This window comes from Bufo gargarizans, chromosome 1 (genome assembly GCF_014858855.1).
Source record: "Bufo gargarizans isolate SCDJY-AF-19 chromosome 1, ASM1485885v1, whole genome shotgun sequence".
Taxonomy (NCBI): domain Eukaryota; kingdom Metazoa; phylum Chordata; class Amphibia; order Anura; family Bufonidae; genus Bufo; species Bufo gargarizans.
Window position 1 is genome coordinate 294,316,815 of NC_058080.1, and position 21,137 is coordinate 294,337,951.

At 46.2% G+C, this 21,137-nt stretch overlaps 1 protein-coding gene across 1 annotated transcript in view; it reads right to left on the bottom strand.

Annotated features, from left to right (window-relative positions):
• LOC122926738 (altered inheritance of mitochondria protein 21-like) overlaps window positions 1-7,426 on the bottom strand; it is a 175,110-nt gene extending 167,684 nt beyond the window's left edge. The window contains exons 1-2 of the mRNA XM_044278212.1: window positions 7,293-7,426; window positions 579-622 (exon numbers count right to left, since the gene is read on the bottom strand). Of these exons, the coding sequence (XP_044134147.1) occupies window positions 579-622; window positions 7,293-7,313 (65 nt within the window). The 5' untranslated portion in view covers window positions 7,314-7,426. The remainder of the gene's footprint in view (window positions 1-578; window positions 623-7,292) is intronic.
• Between the last annotated feature and the right edge of the window lie 13,711 nt (window positions 7,427-21,137).

Here is a 21,137-nt window from a genome sequence, read left to right on the forward strand (position 1 = left end):
TGAAAGACTATTTATTTTTTGGGCGACTGTCTTGTGTAGGGGCTCATTTTTTATTTTTTGACACTCTGGGACTTCAACTTTTGGGGGTCTGATCGCCTTTTACAATGCATGACAATACTTCTGTATTGTCATGCATTGGCTGTAAGTGTATTACACACTGTAATATACTTACAGCCTTCCTGCCTATGAGATCCAGAGGGCTGGATCTCACAGGCTCTCCTGGAAAGCATCGGGCTGCCTTCCCTACCACTGGGTCCCCATCAAAGCAGTGCGGAGATGCGATAGCCACCCCGCACATGTCTGAAGCCTGCACGTGCCGTGGTCAGCCTGCAGTACATGTCCTTAAAGGGTTATGAACTGGTAATTTGCCTCTGTACTGCGTCCGCACACCCTGTATACCAGAGTGAAACCCCACAATTGCAATAGACTCACAATCAGAAAACATACGATACGAGTTTTAATGATCTCAGACCCCAATGCCATGCTTCATTTTCCAGTCACTTTTCAACAATAGGTACATACACTGACATGCATACTACAAATTTAAGAGAATGAAAGAAAGAAGGCACATCACTTACCGATATCCATAGTATCTGTTCCTGTACTTTTTCTTCAGTTGGTTCTGTATAAGAAAAATAATGCAGAGGTATTTAGAGGAGCAGCAGCTCAATGCAGAGTGTACTTCTCAGTGAAGCCCTGCGCTGGGCACTGAGAGGGCAGGATTTGACAGAACAGAAGTTCATATTTACACGACTCCTGATAATACCATTTGTGGAGCTTTTATCTCTTACTGAACAAAGATTTCTGGATCACAGATGCAAAAGACAGCCTGTTCACAAAGTCTTCCACATGGACGCGATCAATGTAAAGATCTCTAGATATAAGCTACAGCTATGAAACGTATGCAAGCAAACAACACTCTTTAGAGCATGTTCACACGTACTTGTAAAAACCTATCCACAAACTTTGCTTGAATGCAGAAAAGAATTACCATGCAATCTCTTGCCACATAAGCCAAATTCACTCCAGCACAGCAACTAGACTCAAATCTGGCCAATGGCAACATCAGCATGTTGGCTTCCATCTGCGGCAAATCAGCAAACCTTAACAGTATCCAAAAAGGAACTTATTCAAAGTGATAACGTCAGGAACATCTTGTTTTACTTGGTGTATCTATTGATATACACCTTTTTTTTTGTGGGAGGATTTATGTTCAGTTTATTTTAATGTAATTAATAAAGGTTATGTCTTGAGAGGGTTATTTATATATGATAGAAAAAAAATAAAAACTAGGAAAAAAAATAAATAAAAATCAGCATGGAGTTTTGTGTGCTCCACGTGTTAGCGAGGATTTCCTCCCAAACACATGCTGTGAGTCCCAGTGGGAGCAATGTGAATCATGACTATCCGTTGTGAGAAGGCAAAAAGGTGCCATAGTAGATGATATGCGTCACCAAGATGCTTGTTGAAATAAACGGTAGTGTTTATTCAGTAACCGTAGGTTACTGACACTTATTAGTAGTTCACCTGCAGCTGATTCGGGCCGGGTACAAGGTGACATTTCTCTAAAGCAAGTGGATACCCATGTTGTTGCGCTTAACGTCGTGCATGTCCATGGGTTGGCCGGAAATGCATAACAGAGAAGAGGAGTCACCAGATGAATGCTGAGAAGAAACGCACACTGCACCAGGAGCTTCAATAAAGGTATTAAAGCAATAGATAAAATAAAAAAATAAAAACATGCTGCCCCCAGTGCCACCAACTAGACCCAGCTTGCCCCCCAGTGCCACCAACTAGGCGCCAGCTTGCCCCCCATGCCACCAACTAGGCGCCAGCTTGCCCCCACCGTGCCACCAACTAGGCACCAGCTTTCCCCCACCGTGCCACCAACTAAAGACGCCAGCTTGACCCCCCCGTGCTACCAACTAAAGACGCCAGCTTGCCCCCCCGTGCCACCAACTAGACGCCAGCTTTCCCCCCGTGCCACCAACTAGACGCCAGCTTTCCCCCCCGTGCCACCAACTGCCCCCAGCTTGCCCCCACAGTGACACCATCTCCCCCTCCTAGCCATGTCCCCAGCGACAGTACTTACCTTTCCTGTAGGGGCACCGCGCCACAGCTCCATCTTCTTCTCTGTGTGCTGCACTGTCGTCCTGACGTCACACAGCGTCGGGTCATAGTGCGTGCATAGTGCTTGATCATCATCTGATGGCACTGAGACTGGCTGCTCTGTCTGAATATATAGCAAGGGGGACACATGTCTGACGATGGCAAATGCCATGGGGCGCTGATCTGATGGCGCTGGCTCACTGGGGGACACATGTCTGAATAAGACATGTGTCCCCCAGTGAGACAGTGCCATCAGATCAGCGCCCCATGGCATTTGCCATCATCAGACAGTCTGATAGATTATGGCAAATGCCATGGGGCTGATGGCACTGGGTCACAGGGGGACATGTATGATGATGATGGCAAATGCCATAGGGCTGAGGCTCTGGCTCTGAGGGACATGTCTGATGGCAAATGCCATAGGGCTTGGGGCTAATTACACTGGCTCTGAAGGACAATCATGTATGATGATGGCAAATGCCATGGGGCTGATGGCACTGGCTCTGGGCCAAGTTTTGTAATTTGTATTTTTTGTATACATACAGAAGAAAATAATATATCGCAATATATATCTCACATGCTTCAAATTATATCGCAATATAGATTTTAGGCCATATTGACCACCCCTAAAAAATTATATATGTAAATACTTTGATGACGCAGCCTGAAGAAGACCGTGGACAGCCACTGAAATGCGCAGCATGTCTATTATTATTTTTTTTATTAGTTTTAATAAACACTTTTTATTAAAAGCTCCTGGTGCAGCGTGCGATTCTGTTTGGTGTCCATCTGGTGACTCCTCTCATGACCTATCTAGAGGACAGGTCATCAGTAAAAAAAAAAAAAAAAAAAGTTTAGGAAAAGACCTTTAAATCCACAGCATGTGAAACTACAAATCTGTGGCATAAATTCAAAAGTCACCCTCAAAGAAAAAAATTCACCTTCTGAATGTGGCTTTACTGCAAGGGCATTCGAGATATAGTGTGTCATGCCATCAGCCGATCCTACAGGAAAGTGTGAAGATGGAGTTTCTGATCATTTGGATTCCAGGTTGTAGGTGTTCATTTAAATTCCATTTTATTTATGACTAGGGAAGAGTGAATAGAGTTTGGATGAAACATCCGAAGTCGATTCACATAAAACTTTGAATACTGTACGCACTTGGAACTGAACCCGAGTTTGGGAAATGTTTCGGGATCCGTCTGACTAACTTTCAGACTTAGAATTTTTTCTGAAATATAATGCTAACGGATCCGTTCTGAACGGATCCCATCGTTTGCATTATAGGAGCGGATCCGTCTGTGCAGACACCAGACAGATCCGCTCTGAACACAAGTGTGAAAGTAGCCTAAGGCTACTTTCACACTCGAGTTTTGTGCGGATCCGTCATGGATCTTCAAAAACGCATCCAACCACATACATCCGTTCAAAACTGATCTGTTTGTATTCTCTTTAACATAGCCATGACGGATCCGCCTTGAACACCACTGAAAGTCAATGGAGGACAAATCAGTTTTCTATTTTGCCAGATTGCACCATAGAAAACGGATCCGTACATACATTGTGTGCCAGGACAGATCCGTTTGGCTCAGTTGCATCAGACGCTGCAAACTGATGCCTTCTAAGCGGATCCATTCAGAAAGCATTAGGGCAAAAGTGATCCGTTTTGGACCACTGATGATGAGTCACTGTCGGATGATGTTAACTCAATCTTCCATGCTCTCTACATCCGTAATTACGTTCCATGGCCCCACAAAAAAACATAGAGCATTTCTATCATAGTGCTAGCCATTTGCAATCCACAAATTTTGGAAGGCACACAGGCTGGTATCCGTGTTTTTTGCAGATCCGCAAAACACTACAGCCGTCAGAATTAGCCATTATACAGAGAATGCTATCAATCACTGATAACACCTCCCCTGTGTACAACTATCAGTGACTGACAGCTATCTATGTATACATTTACACAGTCTACAAACTAAAAAATATATCAAGGAGCCAAATTTAAAATAGATATAATTAAGGTATAATAAAAAAATTATAATTTCGATACCATAAAAAAGTATTGCAATACTCGATACCACGTAAAAAAAATTAACCACCAAAAAAGTGCATTCCAGATTTTATGGAATGTCTGGACCATAATAGAACAGTCCTAACCTAATTTTTGTCGGGACAAGGTGACAAAAATATTGTAAATTGCAAGTTTTTTTTTTCCTGTTACGGCGTTCACCTCATAGGAGATATTTTTATAGTTCGCACTTTTTCAGGCGTGGCGATATAAAATATATAAACAATAAAAAAAAATTACATATGTAAAATTGGGCAAGGGGCTAATTTAAACTTAATATTTTGGTGTTTTTTTTGGTGTTTTTTTACTTTTTATTTAATAACTATTACCCCCCTTAGGGGCTAGAACCTGGGATCTTTCATCCCTTGTCCTATTCACCCTGATAGAGCTCCATCAGGGTGAATAGGACTTCACACTCTCCCTGCTGCTCTGTGCACACAGCACCAGGGAGCAGACTATGGCAGCCAGGGCTTCAATAGCGTCCTGGCTGCCATGGTAACTGATCGGAGCCCCAGGCTTACACTGCCACTGCCACCAATTATAATACTGGGGGGGGCGCACTGCGCCACCAATGAGTCTCCTTTATAATACTGGGGTTGGTGGGGGGTTCAGTGCACTGTGCCACCAATGAATATAGTTTATGCTTAACACAAACGCAGGCTGCGCTGCGGGTGCCGGCCATATCCCATACCCGGCACCCAGCCTCTATGTCTGCGCACTGCGATCCGCCGCTATTAACCCATCAGGTGCCGCACATATCCCCTCCTCCTTGCTTCTATCAGTCCTTTGGTGGCAGCAGCGGTGCAGGGGGGAGGGACTGCCTCCTTCTCCCCTGTGCTGTTCAGAAGAACATGGCACACGCCGACAGCAGCGCGTGCCATGTCAGTTTAATGTGAAAGCGGCAGAGCAGCGGAGGGTCAAGGCGCAAATGGCGACAAGACTAGAAAGTCTTGTCGCCATTCAGCAATTCTAAGTCAATTGGCGACCATTTTGGTCGCCATCTGGAGGACTGCAGAGAATGCTCTTGATCACTGGTAACATCTCCCCTGTGTACAGCTATCAGTGACTGACAGCTATGTATACACATTTACACAGAGAATACTATCAATCACTGATAACATCTCCCCTGTGTACAGCTATCAGTGACTGACAGCTATGTATACACATTTACACAGAGAATACTATCAATCACTGATAACACCTCCCCTGTGTACAACTATCAGTGACTGACAGCTATCTATGTATACACACTTAGGGCTTGTTCATACGAACGTGTGAAGCCCGTGCCCGTGCTGTGGACCACAAATTGCGGTCCGCAATGCACAGGCACCGTCCGTGGGGCAGGCGCATGGGGATCGCAGATCCATTCACTTGAATGGGTCCGTGATCCTTCCGCTCCTCAAAAAGATAGAACTTGTTCTATCTTTTTGCGGTGTGGAAGCACGGAACGGAATCCCAGAAAGCACTCGTAACGCTTCTGTAGTGTTCTGTTCCGCATCTCCGGATTTGCGGACCCATTGAAATGAATGGGTCCGCACCCGTGATGAGGAATGGCCACGAAACGGTTCCAGTGTATTGCGGATCCGCAATACGGCAACAGGCATCACACGTTTGTGTGAAGGAGTCCTTACACAGAGAATACTATCAATCACTGATAACACCTCCCCTGTGTACAGCTATCAGTGACTGACAGCTATCTCTGTATACACACTTACACAGAGAATACTATCAATCTCTGATAACACCTCCCGTGTGTACAACAATCAGTGACTGACAGCTATCTCTGTATACACACTTGCACAGGGAATGCTATCAATCACTGATAACACCTCCCCTGTGTACAGCTATCAGTGACTGACAGCTATCTATATATACACACTTACACAGAGAATACTATCACTGATAACACCTCCCCTGTGTACAACTATCAGTGACTGACAGCTATCTAGACATACACACTTACACAGAGAATACTATCAATCACTGATAACACCTCCCCTGTGTACAACTATCAGTGACTGACAGCTATTCCTGTATACACACTTACACAGAGAATGCTATCAATCACTGATAACACCTCCCCCGTATAGAACAGTGGCTGATAGCTATGTATACAAACTTAGGCCTCTTGCACACGGCCGTTGTGTGTTTTGCGGGCTGCAAATTGCAGATCCGCAAAACACAGGTGGCGTCCATGTGCATTCTGCAATTAATATAACTGCCTATTCTTGTCCGCAAAACTGACAAGAATAGGACAGGTTATATTATTTTTGCGGCCCACAGAACGGAGCAACAGATGCGGAAAGCACACGGAGTGCTGTCCGCATCTATTGCGGCCCCATTGAAATGAATGGGTCCGCATCCAAGACGCAAATACTGCGGCTCGGATGCGGACCAAAACAACGGTTGTGTGCATGAGGCCTTACACAGAGAATGCTATCAGTCTCTGATAACACCTCCATCATGTACATCTATCAGTGACTCACTCTTAGGCTACATGCACACGACCGTATGTGTTTCGCGGTACTCAAATTGCGGCTCTGAAAAAAAAAAAAAAAAAAAAAGGAGATGACATTCGTATGCCATCAGTTTATTTTTGCGGATCCATTGTAACAATGCCTAAAACGGACAACAATAGGACATGTTCTATTCTTTTGCGGAACGGACATACGGAAAACAGAATGCACACGGAGTAACTTCTGTTTTTGTTTTTTTTATTTGCAGACACATTGAAAGGAATGCTTTACTATACGGTCTGCAAAAAAAAAATATAAAAAAAAAAAAAAACAGAACGGACACGAAAAAATAAATAGAAGTTCGTGTGCATGAGGCCTTAGAAAGTGCAAAAAAATATATAAAAGGGACCGAATGACAAGCATGCAACCAGCAGGTCCTCCTACCAGATCCTTCATGTCACCAGCAGCAGCCTGAGACTTGTAGTTCACCTCAATCACCTGACAATCGGAGCAGGACTACCATTTAACCCTTAGAGTGCTAACTAGAATAATCCCACCGTAGTCTCACACACAGCTGCCGCAGAACAATGCAGTGACGCAGTAATGGACGAAAGCTCACATTGCCCCCCGCCAAAACTCTTCAGCCTGTAACTTACCAGACTCGAATTAGCCGACATTTTGAGCCCGGGAAGACTCCATACACAGAGCAAGCTTCTCTACGGCTACCTCAGATTCCCCGCTAAACTGTAAAACTACACAGCCCGGGAGGACAGGATGCGCATGCGCGTCCACGCCTTTCCCGCGGCGTAAATAAGAGGCGGGAGCGGGAACTTTTCAGTCAGTGACACACTGTCGCCTTCTCTACTGAAGGCGCCAGGCGGAGGCCAGCCCAAAACGCCGTGACCGAGTCCCTGGCCTGCCCTAGTCCTGGTAATGTCTACAATAAATGACAGAAAGAGCGGTCACCTTCCAACAAAACGTTATCGGGATGCCATGCGTGCTGCAGACAGCTCTGTACATATCATGGCCATTTTCGCTTCACCTGTTTGCATCATAGCCGCTATTGTTAGTTCCACATGAAGTGTAGCCATGGAGTCTAGAAAGCATTCCATCACACAGAGTACACAAATGGCGTTGCATAATGCAGACCACTCTTGGCACCACTCCTATCTTCTGGTTTTCTATATATCTCTGACTTTTGGGCTGACAATTATAATAAAGGGGAGGGGGGTGAGCGAATTTCCGCTTATGAAATTCGTTCACACTTTGGTTGTTGGTTAAAGGTGAATTGCGTTATGGATTCCGTTACACAATTCCGTAACGGAATGTAATACATTCCTTTATAATGGAAGTCTATAGGCTGCATAACGGAAACGGGACAAATCCATTTTGCTGCCCACAGACTTCTATTATGACGGAATGCCTCTAAAGGTATTAAGTCATAGAATTGCATTGTGGATTCCGTTACCACGGACCATAACGCAATTCACCTTTAACCAACAACCGAAGTGTGAACGAATTTCATAAGCGGAAATTCGCTCATCTCTATAGATAATCAAAACTTCAATATCAAAAAAAGTATCCACTGAAAAACAGTTGCTTCTATAGCAGTAGAGGTTGGTAAGGATAGCCTGCACGGTTAGAAACTGTCAGTAGGTAGCTAAATCTATGAGTCTTCAACAGGCAATTTCAGGCAACTTCTTGCTGGAAGTTGTGTCACCACCACAATTAGGATCTTGAACTCCAGAACGTTTTCATTCCTGTTCATTTTGGAATTAACCTTTTTTAAATTATTTGATTTTTTATTTTTTTTTACACGTACTGTTTCTGTAAACTGCAGAATCAGGGTAATAAATATAACGTTTTGTTTGGCTGTTAACCCTTTCTTTGTTACTGGAAAAAATGGATTAAAATTGAAAATTTGCCAAAAAATAGTAATAGGAATTAGGTCATGAGATATTTTTATAGAGCAGATTCTTACGGACGCGGCGATACCTAATATGTCAACTTTTTTATTTTTGCAAAATATCATATTTGAAAAAAAAGGTATTTTTTGGTGTCTGAAAACCATAGTTTTTTTTCTCGATTGTCAGTGGCTAAATGGAATAAAAATTGGGGAAGAGGATTATAAATTTAGTACTCCATGGAAGTGTGGTACTCCCTAAAGCAACCAATAATGCAGAGGCCCGGATGATCGGGTCACGTCAGAGTCCTTCCATATCACCCTCCTGTTACACACTCTGCACCTTTTTTGGGACCGTCCTTTCTTTCCAGTATGGGGGACCACACCTGGAAAGTGTTGGCCAGGGACGATCCGGATGCCTACAGTTCCCGAGGTACTCCGACCTGCTCTTTCCCAGTCAGAAGGATCAGGTCCTTGAGGACTGCCTCATAGAACTGAAGGAATTTCCCTGTGTTGCCAGCGCTCTGGGACAGCACAAAAGAGTTGTATAAGGCAACCTGTCCCAAGTAGACCGCAACTTTTTTGTACCATGCCAGGGTTTTACGCATGCCGTTATATGGCTTGAGGACTTGATCAGATAAATCAACTCCTCCCATATACCGATTGTAGTCGACGATACAATCGGGCTTGTGGACTGTTGCCGCGGTATCTCGCACAGGGACAGGGGTGAGGCTGTTACTATGAATTGTGGACAGTACAAGGACATCCCTCTTGGCCTTATATCTGACCAGCAACAGGTTTCCGCTGGTAACGGCACGGGTCTCACCCTGGGGATAGGTACCTGGGAGGGTAGGGAGGCTGCGTTGATTTTTCAGCATGGTCCCACAAGCGGACGTGGATCTGGCGGCGAGGGACTGGAACAAGGGGATACTAGTATAGAAGTTATCCATGTACAAGTGGTAACCCTTATCTAGCAGTGGGGGGACATTCTGGGGGTTGAATACGGGAATCTCGCCCCTCGTTCACACGAAACTTGTAAGTGTACCCTGAGGTACTCTCACAAAGTTTGTACAGCTTCATGCCATACCTCGCCCACTTAGAGGGAACATACTGGCGGAAAATGAGTCTCCCCTTGAAAGAAAAGAGAGACTCATGAACCGCGACCTCCCTTCCAGGTACATAATTTGGGGGGGGGACATGCTGCATACTGCAGGCATTTCCGAATGGCCTCAAAACAGGATCGTGTCATGGCTGTACTGTAAAGTGGGCTCTGGTAGAGGACGTCCCCACTCCAGTATAGCCTGACACAGTTTTTTTTTTTACTAGGGCCCATGTGCAGCACGAGGCCCCAAAATGTCCTCATCTCGGCTACACTGACCGGAGTCCAGCGACTGGCCCTAGCCAAAAAGGAGCCCGGGTGTTGAGCAATAAACTGTTGGGCGTACAAGTTTGTTTGCTCCACCATCAGATTAACAAAATGGTTACTGAAAAAAAGACTAAAATAGTCATATTCAGTAAAGCCCACTGTGAGAATCTGGATTCCTGGTTGGCCAACAAAATTTGGAATCACAGGCTCAAAATCCTCTGGGGTACACCATGCAAGTTCACTGGTAGGAGGCTCAGGTGGACTTATCTGGTCGGCCGGAAAACTAGTACGAGCCCCAGAGCTGCTCGTACTAGTGTGGGCCAAAGGGTCCCTGGCATGGGGGTCACCTTGCTCCGCCTCCTTGGGGGCTCATTATCATCGCTAGATGATGAGGAGGACGCGGATGACAAGAGGAAAGTGAGGTCGTCCTCACTAGGGCAAACTCCTCGGCCGAGAACATCCGGCAGACCATAGGGGAGTGTGTGTGCGTGCATGCGTGGAAAACTTTATTTAGTGTGTGTGGGGGCAAGGGTGTTCTCGGACTTTGCCCTAAACCCAACCGACATAAATAAAGTGAAAACCCAAAAAAAGGCAAAAAAAAAAAAAGATTTAAACTCGCTGATCAGCCGTCCGAAGCGGATCAGCGGTGGGGATGGCGATGTGCTAACAGTGGCCGGACGCTAAGAGTGCTGTCCACAGTCAGCGTGCACAAAAAAAACACACGTGGTCGTCGTCAACAGGTGTTGAATTCCTCCGAGGTTCCAAACATTAGGCATTCACCGGACAGAAAAGAACAAGTAATTATGTGGCTGGAGGTATATTAGAAGGTCATTCAATATCAATTTTACTGCAGGCCAGTGTAGTACAGGCCCCAAACATTAGGCATTCACCAGACAGAAAAGAACTATTGATAATGTGGATGGAGGTACATTAGGCGGTCACCGTATAACAATCTTACTGTTGGCCAGTTAGATTACAGGCCCCAAAAATTATGCGTTCACCATACATAAAAGATCAAGTAATTATGTGGCCGGAGGTATATTAGACGGTCAATAGATATCAATTTTACTGCAGGCCAGTGGACTACAGGCCCCAAAAATTATTCATTCACCGTACAGAAAAGCACAATTGATAATGTGGCTGGAGGTAAATTAGGCAGTCACCGTATAACAATTTTACTGTTGGCCAGTTAGATTACAGGCCCCATAAAATTATTCACTCACCGTACATAAATGATTATGTGGCTGGAGGTATATTAGGCGGCCATTCAATATCAATTTTATTGCAGGCCCCAAACATTAGGCATTCACCGGACAGAAAAGAACAAGTAATTATGTGGCTGGAGGTATATTAGACAGTCATTAGATATTAATTTTACTGCAGGCCAGTACAAATACATATGTTTAAAAGAACAAAAAATATAAAATTTGGATTAAAAACATGGCCAACGAAATGAAAAAAAAACCAAATGATAATAGTTGAAATTCAATAACACTTGGTCGTCACAGGTGTTGAATTCCTCCGAGGTCCCAAACATTAGGCATTCACCGGACAGAAAAGTCTTTTTATGCCGCTGTATTTACCTAAGACAGGGACCATTATTTGTTCTGGGTGGTGGCGGATATTTGAGGGCTGTCATGAGGAAATTCAATTAAACGTGGTCATCACAGGTGTTGAATTCCTCCGAGATCCATGCCTCATTCATTTTTTTAAATGTGAGGTAGTCCACATTGTCGTGAGCTAGGCGAGTGCACTTATCGGTCATGATCCCCCCTACTGCGTTGAACGTCCTTTCGGACAGGACACTCGACGAGGAGCAAGCCAAGAGTTCCATGGCAAATTGTGCCAGCTCCTGGCCACAGGTCAAGCCTGCACACACAGTAGTCCAGGGGTTCGTCGCTTCTGAGAGCGTTCACATCGGCCATTAACCCGATGTAGTCGGACACCTGACGGTCTAGGCGTTCCCTGAGGCTGGATCCGGAGGGCGGCTGTCGATGGGTTGGTTGCAAGATTGATCTCATATCCGAAGTGACCAACACATCTTCAAACCGCCCTCTTCTTGCATGCGTTGTAGGCTTGGTACTCGCAACTGTTTCTCTGTGGGTGGAAATTCCTCTGCCAGCGCCCACAACAGCAGAATTCAGCATCTCTCACAGCAAAGCCTGGAAATGCTGCATTCTGACAGCCCTGTGATGCTGGTAACATGTCCGCCATTTTGTGTTTGTACCGGGGGTCCAAATACGTTGCCACCCAGTACTGGTCCTTGCCCTTTATGCTTTTTATACGGGGGTTCCTCTTCAAACACTGGAGCATGAAGGCCCCCATTTGCACTAAATTGGAAACGGTGGAGTGGCCTGGCTCTTGCTCATCGCCCAGGAGAATGTTGTCCTTGGTCTCCTCCCCCCATCCACGGACAAGGATCCCAGAAAAGTTTAAAGCCTGCTCTTCTTGCTTCTCCTCCTCCTGCCCCCAGGCACCATCCTCCTCTTCAGACTCCTGCTGACTTGTCTCAGATGGAGTAGCCCCCCCTGGGAATTCATTCATTACGACTTCCTATTCTTTCTGCCCCTGCCCCTCAACGGCTTGATCAATGACACGACGCAATGCACGCTCCAGAAAGAAGGCATAATGTACGATGTCACTGATGGCGCCCTGGCTGCGACTGACCAGTTTGGTGATATCATCAAATGGCCACAGAAGTCTGCATGCGTCGTGCATGAGCAGCCACTGGCGCAGTGAAAAAAAAACAAGTTCCCCAGAACCTGTCCTGCCGCAGAGCTCGTACAGGTAGTCGTTAATTGCACGTTTCTGCTGGAGAAGCCTATCAAGCATATACAAGGTGGAGTGCCAGCGCGTCAGGCAGTCACAAATCAGACGTCTGACGGGCAAGTGGTGTCACCGCTGAACGTCAGCAAGGCGAGCCATGGGCGTGTAAGATCTTCTAAAATGGCCAGAGATTTTCCTGGCCTGCCACAAGACTTCCTGGAACCCAAGGTATTTGGCAACAAAACACTGCACGACGTAGGGTCCATTCACACGTCCGCATCAGTTCCGCAATTTTGCGGAACAGGTGCGGACCCATTAATTTTCAATGGGGCCGTAAATGTGCTGTCCGCATTTGCCGATCCTCAAAAAAAATAGAACATCTCCTATTCTTGTCCGCAATTGCGGACAAGAAAAGGCATTTTCTATAAGAGTGCTGGCGATGTGCTGTCCACAAAATGCAGAACGCACATTGCCGGTGTCCGTGTTTTGCGGATCCGCAATTCGCAGATTCCCAAAACATATATGGACGTGTGAATGGACCCTAAGTTCAGGACGTGTGCCATGCACGTGTTTTGCCCTGGTTCAGCGTGCTCAGCAGATTTGCACTGTTGTCGCACACCATTTTACCAACTATCAAATTGAGCTGGGTTAGCCACTGATCGGCCTGTGACCGCAGAGCTGAAAGCAGTGCAGGACCGGTGTGGCTCTTGGCTTCCAGGCACAACAGTCACAGCATAGCAACATCTCACCTGGCACGTCGAATAGGTTCTGGGGAGCTGGGGGGGCAGCGGAAGAGGCGGTATCAGTGGAAAAGGAGGAGTGAGCCGAGGAGGAGGAGAAGAAGAGGCAGGCCTGCATGCAATCCGTGGCGGTAACACCAAATCCACATGGGTTACATGCTTGACATCCGTCAGAAGGTTCACCCAGTGGACAATAAAAGTTATGTACCTTCCCTGCCCGTGTTTGCTAGACTACGTATCTGTGGTCAGATGTATATTAGCACCGACACTGTGTGCCAGAGATACATTCACTTGCCGCTGAACGTGGCCATATAGCTCTGGGAGAAATATTTCTTTCCGGGAACCTGTCATTGCGGTGTGCCAATGGTCACAAATTTTCTAAAGGCCTCCGGGTCCACCAGTTTATATGGCAGTAGTTGGCGGGCTAGCAGTTCCGACAAGCCAGCGGTCAGCCGTTGGGCAAGAGGATTATCCGGCATCATAATTTTTTTACGCTCAAACATTTGGGCCACGGAAGCCTGCCTGGCCTGGTGCCAGATGAACACGGCGCCGACACGGTGGAAGGTGGAGTGGAGGAAAAATGGGAGGAGAAGGAGAAGAGGCAGGACGTGGAGCACCAGGAGTGTGGCTTTGTGGGTTCTGACGGGGGTAAGACCGCTTACCGCGACTTATGCGTTGACAACACAGGCTGCAGATGGCAACACTATTATCAGCAGCTGACAAGTAAAAAAAAGCCCACACTGCGGAGCCATGTGCCGGGATCCTGGGAGCGCAAGATGTGACCGTCCATGGTGGATGGCTCGCTCCAGATAAATTTGCAGTATGCTTCCTGTGCACTGCGAGTTCTGCCTGCTTCTCCTCCCTATTTGCGTCTCTCCCTCTGAACTCCCCTCCTCTTCCTCTCTTGTGGGCATCTACGTAACGTCCATCGACACGTCATCATCGTCACCTTCACCACCTCTGACATTATAGATCTCAGAGTAGGCAGCAACGGCGGGGACCACCCTCCATGGGCTGATCTGGGTACTGTCATCAGACTGCTGGGTGGCGGCCGTTGCTACCTCCTCTTCCTCATCGGCTGCGCAACAGTAAGGTCTGGCAATGGATGGGAAACTAATTCATCTGACTCGAGTGGAGGGGCTGTGGTGGTGGTGGTGGTGTCTTTGGCGTGCACACAGGAGAAAGTGAGGAGGGTGCAGATACAGAGGATGAGGAGGGTGCAGAAGCGGAAGGCTGAGTGAGCCACTCAATTAACTCTGGTGCGTCCTTTGACGTAATCACACGCACTTTCTCCAACTTCCCACTTAGGCTCCGGCCTGGTGCACCTGCCCGACCCCTAACACCCCTGCGGAATGGACGGCGTCTACCTCTGCCTGTCATTTTCAAAATGACCCTGTGACAAAGTCCCTATAGAAGAGCAGTATTTGTGGAAACAGGTATATCAAACCCCTTAATCGTTGTTTTGGGGGGGCAACTGGTATATCACACCAGTTGAAATTATTTGTTCCAATAGCGTTTGTCACTCTGTATAGCTGTGATAACGCAGCAAAACCGCACACAACTCCTGCTAATTACAAATGTACTATATGGAAATTATATTATAGGTATATCACACCCCTGCCTCAATGAGTTTTTTGGGGGGGCGACTGGTATATCACACCAGTTGAAATTATTTGTTCCAATAGCGTCCCTCTTTATAGCAGCAGTATCTCAGCAGAACCGCACAGTATTGTTGCACAATACAAATGCACTATATGGAAAGTATATTAAAGGTATATCACACCCCTGCCTCAATCAGTTTTTTTGGGGAGCAACTGGTATATCACACCAGTTGCAATTAGTTGTTCCAATAGCATTTGCCCCTCTATATAGCTGCAGTATCGCAGCAGAACCGCACACAACTGCTGGACAATACAATTGCACTATAATATACTTTCTATGTTGGAAAGTATATTATAAGTATATTGCACCCCTCTGTGTGTCATACCTATCGATAGCACACTTATACTAGTCCTTAAAAGGACTTTTGTGGCCCTATTAGCTAGCGTTTGGTGTCCCTAACAGTCTGTCCCTGCTCCACACAGCAACCACTCCCTACACTGGCAAAAGACTGAATGTAAAATGGCGGCCAGATCAGGTTTATTTATAGGGTAGGGGGTATGTCCATGTGCTGAAACTTCTCAATTGGCTGTCCTGTCCCACCTGATGGATGTGTCATGAGTAAAATTTTGGCGCTATGCAAGAAAATATGGCGCGTTTAATATCGCTATATATTCACATGTTCTGCGAATTGCGAACGAGCAAAGTTTGCCGCAAAACAACCGCCGGGCGAACCGCAAGGCCATCTCTAGTGCCAATAAAATACAGATTGTTCCACATCTCACACCGCTCCCTTCTGAGCCCTGGCATATCACCAAACATCAATTTAAGACCACAAATTGTATGTATTCAGGAGAAAATGGGTAAAAAAAAGTGGGGTGATATTGTCCTTGTATCCCTTGTGAAAAAAATAATTTGAGCCTAAAGCACCATTTTCTTGTAATCGCGCAGGGCAAAGGCTTTTTTAGGAGATCCAGGGACATACCTGGCTGTCCATGGGGAAAGCTAGGTGGAGGCTTCCGCCTAGCAGTGAGCCCGGTCACTGGTGCTAATGGGTGGGCTTTAGCGCTGCCTTAACCTGTAAAACAGCTAAAGCCCGCCCATCAGTGCTGGTGACGCCACCAGCAACAGAAGCTTGTTGTTAACGAGCCTATAAAATTTCTCCCTTTTAATTGAAAGCAGCACCAGTGGAGTGTGGATCTGGAGAGGGTAGCATATAGCATAAAAAAGGTGCAAGGCTGCGATAGTAGCAGAAGCAACATAGCATGGAACATACAAGGCAGTAGGTTGGCTGTCTATGGATAGTAGTGGTGGCACTAGGGGATGTGGTGGCGACAGTAGCAGCAGCCATATAGAACATATTGGCAGGCAGCAGCAGCATTACGGAAGATGATGGTAGGCAGGCAGCATCAGGAACATGTTACAGGCAGCAGCAGTGGCAAAAAGGCGAAAGTGGTATTATATAGACCTCAGCAGCTGTACAAAACATGATGGTAGGTAGGCAACAGCAGGGACATGATGACGGTAGCTTAAGCCATACAAAACACATTAGTAGGAAGACAGCAGTGGAATGATGGAGGCAGCAGCATTCATACAAAACATGATGGTAGGCAGAACACAGCAGTTGCATGATAGAGATAGCAGCCTTCTGGAACATGATGGATGGGAAACAGGCCAAGAGTGGCATGATAAGGCACTGTCAGCAAGGCTAGATCTATTCATCAGCCCCAGCCACGCCCCCTGCAGTATTGAAAACCCTCTTCGAGGTGACACTGTAGGTTGCAGAAAAAAGAGAACATACTGTGCCAGTACGGGTCACTGTTCCAGTGTGCTTGCCCTGAAATCCATGGGGTCAACGAACAGGGTATGCACCAGATACAGGCCAGTGCGTAGACGGGCTCATGCAGATGCTCTAGTACAGTGGTGGCGAACCTATGGCACAGGTGCCAGAGTTGGCACTCAGAGCCTCTCTGTGGGCACCCACTGGAAAAAGTCTATGGTGTAACAATATGCCTTAGACTTCTCCTGCCATTCATCAGCGGTGGAATCTGATTGGTTGCTATGAGCAACTAAGCCAGTTCAACTTTATACCAGTTTGACAAATCTCCCCCTTTGTTTTCATATTCAGATAGATAACTTATTGAACACCCTTTGTAATATGAATATGAAAAATGAAAAAGGTTCAACTTCCACAACTTCCCTGGTCCAATAGGCAAAGGGATAAGGAGAGGGTGGAAACAGAAAGAAGCCAAGCCTTTAGAAGGCTGTTGTGTACACTCATAGAGACAAGAAGTACAGCAGTTTAGGAGAGTTAGCACAGTTCACCCAAGGATTAGGATTAGGGAGTGCATGGATAGATACTAATTGGGATAACTAATCTGCTAAATAATATTTATATAAGTGATGCAGTGAAAGGCCACCCACCCTCATATGTAAATGCATGATAGACCTGGATATTCAGGGTCATATATACGCCCACACGAACTTAAAGATTTAATTCTGCAAAGACTTTAGAGCCAAGCCCATGACAGTATCACACACACAGGGGGTGGGGAAGATCGACAAACCCTCAGCTAGGATAAGTGCAGGGAAGACAGACAATACATGCAACAGAGTAGTCAACAAGCCGAGTCAGAAACCAAGAGAGCAGCGCGGTACCAGAGAAGCAAGCGGAGGATCGTCAGGAGAAACCAAAGTCAGAACCAGGAGGAAACGCCAAGACCAAGGGATGGGACAGACGGGAAATCAGAAGACAAGCAGGACCAACAAAGCAGGTAAGTAATATCGCAGGAAGGACCTCAATAACAGGCAATCTGTGGCCAGCAGATTGCCTTTTTAAATAGGGCGCGAGTGGAGTCATGTGACGTGGCCAGCGTCACATGACTCCTGAGTTCCAATACAGCGGAGCGCCGAGTGATCAGCTCAGCGCTTAACCCCAATGTGGTTACCACGGGAGCAGGCGACGCCGGGCGCGCTGATGATGCGAGCGTGCCTCGGCCGTCCCCGCCTCCTGGAACCACGGACAGAGCGCATTGTGACAGACTGGGACAGAAAGCGACCAAAAATAGTATAGTATTCTAGGCAATTTGACCATTTCAATGGTGTGTATTCTTCCTATCTGTGAAAGGGTAGGAAATTCCTGGCAACGTTTAGGAGTTAGTTGGACATAATTCCATTTAATAAGGTAAATTAATCCCTAAATAGGGGAGGGAATGACCTTAGGCTTTGAAACCAAAATTAAGCGCAATGTATTCACCAACCAAAGATCAGGTATTGCAACTTAATATGTGTGATTTAACGGTATTGATCCGTAGGACAGATATTTAACCAAAAATGGACGATTTAATAGATTACAGTAGGTAGGATCGTTGAAGGTCACCTGATAGTAAGAAGAATATCATCTGCTAAAAGATTTACTTTATATTCCCATGAGCTAATTTTAACCCCCGCAGTGTTCAAATTAGTATGAATAGTATGAATCATAACCAAAGCAATAACCAAAGCAAAAAGGGCAGAGGAAAGGGGGCATCCCTGAGGTGTGCCTTGATAAATGTTAATAGTAGCCAGTCAGGGTTAAATAAAGGGTCTGTATTAAAATCAGGAAAGCCCCAAAGATTCCCATAGTAGTTAATACTTGATAAAGATAAGACCAAGAAAGGCTATAAAAAGCTCAAGGCCAGTACGTAGATATTGTATTGCCCACAGTATGATATTACATACCTTCCTTATGTTATCCGGGGCTTGCTGACCCATAAAAACCCCCACCTAATCAGAATTTACTAGAGTGGGGCGATAACGATTAAGGCGGTTGGCTAATATGGATGTGAAAATGTTTAGGTCAACATTAACCCTTAAGGACCCTGGGATTTTTTATTTTTGCGTTTTCGTTTTTCACTCCCCGGACAGGCCGGAACTCTCTGGGCAAGATCTCTGTGCGTCACTTCCGCAGGCACATAATGTCAGAGGCCTGGCGGATATCAAAGGAATGTTGGGAGCATGGAGCGCTGCAGTCAGCATCCTACAAGCGCATCATGTGACTCGGATGAGGGGGAAAATTCTCGAAGGCAGATTCCGAATCTTCTGAGGACGAATCAGGGAGGCCTTTCTGTATTGCTGAAGATACAGAAAAATTATTAAAATCAATAAGAGCTACTATGAATATTGAGGACATAAAGGAATCTCAATCAGTTCAAGATAAAATGTTTCAGGAATTAAGTGAAAAGAAAAGGAAAGTCTTCCCAGTCCATAGTAACATTAAGAATGGAAGGATCCAGAAAAGCGGAACACAATTCGGAATGCCTTTAAAAGAAAATACCCTTTTGCAGAATTAGACTCCTCCTCATGGGATAAAGTTCCCAAAATAGATACTACAGTTTTAAAAAAAGACTTCTTTACCGTTAGAAAGATATGGGCCTCTTAAAAGATCTGATGGATGAGAAATGTGAGGGTCTTCTCAAACGGGCATGGGAAACGAACGCGGCTATGCTGATGCCCAGTATAGCGGCTACTTGTACCTCCAGGTCATCAGCTCGAAGAGTCGTCTATGTTCCATACCGTGTGAAGGAGATAAGTTGTTCGGCTCAGCCTTAGACAACATTTTGGAGAAGGCATCAGACAGGAAGAAAGGCTTTCCTTCAGACTCAAATTTTTTTACAACAGAGGCAATCCTTTCGGAATCAAAAAAGAACCAGATCAGAGGAGAAAAGACAGCTCAGGAAGATGGCGATCCTCAAGAGGAAAGTGTTTCTGTTCACCCCTGAAACCACTGCAAAGTCTTCCCAATGACGCTAGATTTCAGGTAGGAGACAGATTAAAATGACTTGCCTCAGACTGGGAAGAGATTTCTACCTCCCCTTGGGTAAGAAATACCATATGCGAAGGTTACAAGCTAGAGTTTGCTACTCCTCCCCAAGAGGGAACAGGTTTTATTCTCCGATCTTTTTAATTCGAAAACCAAACAATACTTTCAGGCTAATAATAAATCTCAAAAGGTTGAACAAAAACATAACCTACAAAAAGTTCAAGATGGAGACAATCAGGTCAACAGTGAATCTCCTGACTCAAGACTCATACATGGTAGCTCTCTAGCTTTTCGATGTATATTACCACATTCCCATTCACAAAAACTCAGGCTGCCGATATTTCTGAAAGGAGAGGGGGTCTGAGGATGAGGAAAACCCTCAGGAGAGGGGTCTGAGGATGGGGAAAACCCTCAGCCGTGCGGTGCCAGGAGATGGTAGGGTTGCCACTTGGCCAAAAACCACAGAATTAGGGAGCAGGTCACCTCCTAGCACTTCCCTAATCTGACCCTGACTCCTAGCTGCATGGGCTGCCCTTAAAGGTAGGAGGGCCCATACTCAGGAACCTCGGATCCCTACTGACCCTCCGTCGGACCCTGAGCTAGGAGCTGAGTAGACAGCCCGTTCCTCCTGGACACGGAGAAACAGGAGTCTAACTTGGCCAAGCTACAAGGGGAAACAGAAACAACTTATGGCAGTGACAGGCAAATGCAACCAACACATCACTCACCTGCCACAGACAACAAAGCCTGGAACCCATGTGCAGGTGCTGCAGTTCAGATCACCAACGAACACAGCACACACCAGACATCACACAGGAACCCAGGACCAAAAGCTGCAATGATAAGGAAACCCCACACACACCTTGCTAACACCGTGAAACAATATTTTATGACCAGAAGGGAGGCCCCCACTGGCAGATGGTAAAGTAACCAGGAGGATGTCTCCAGCAAGCATGGCTGAAGCACCCTCTCTGACTATTGCCTTCAACTGAGGCTTTAGGCTGGGTTCACACCTGAGCGTTCTGAAACGAGCGCTCTGTATGCGCGATTGTACGGGCGTTTACAATCGCGCATACAGAGACAGGCGTGCACACATTGTCGCGCGTTCCCGAATATCTATGTGTGGGAACGCGCGACAAACGCCCAAAAAAAAGCTCAAGCACTTGTTTGAGCGTCGGGCGTTTTACCGAGCGATCGTACGCGCTGTAAAACGCCCAGGTGAGAACCATTCCCATAGGGAATCATTGGTTCTTGCCTGTTGTGCGTTTTACAGCGCGTAGGAACGCGCTGTAAAACGCTCAGGTGTGAACCCAGCCTTATAGGGCC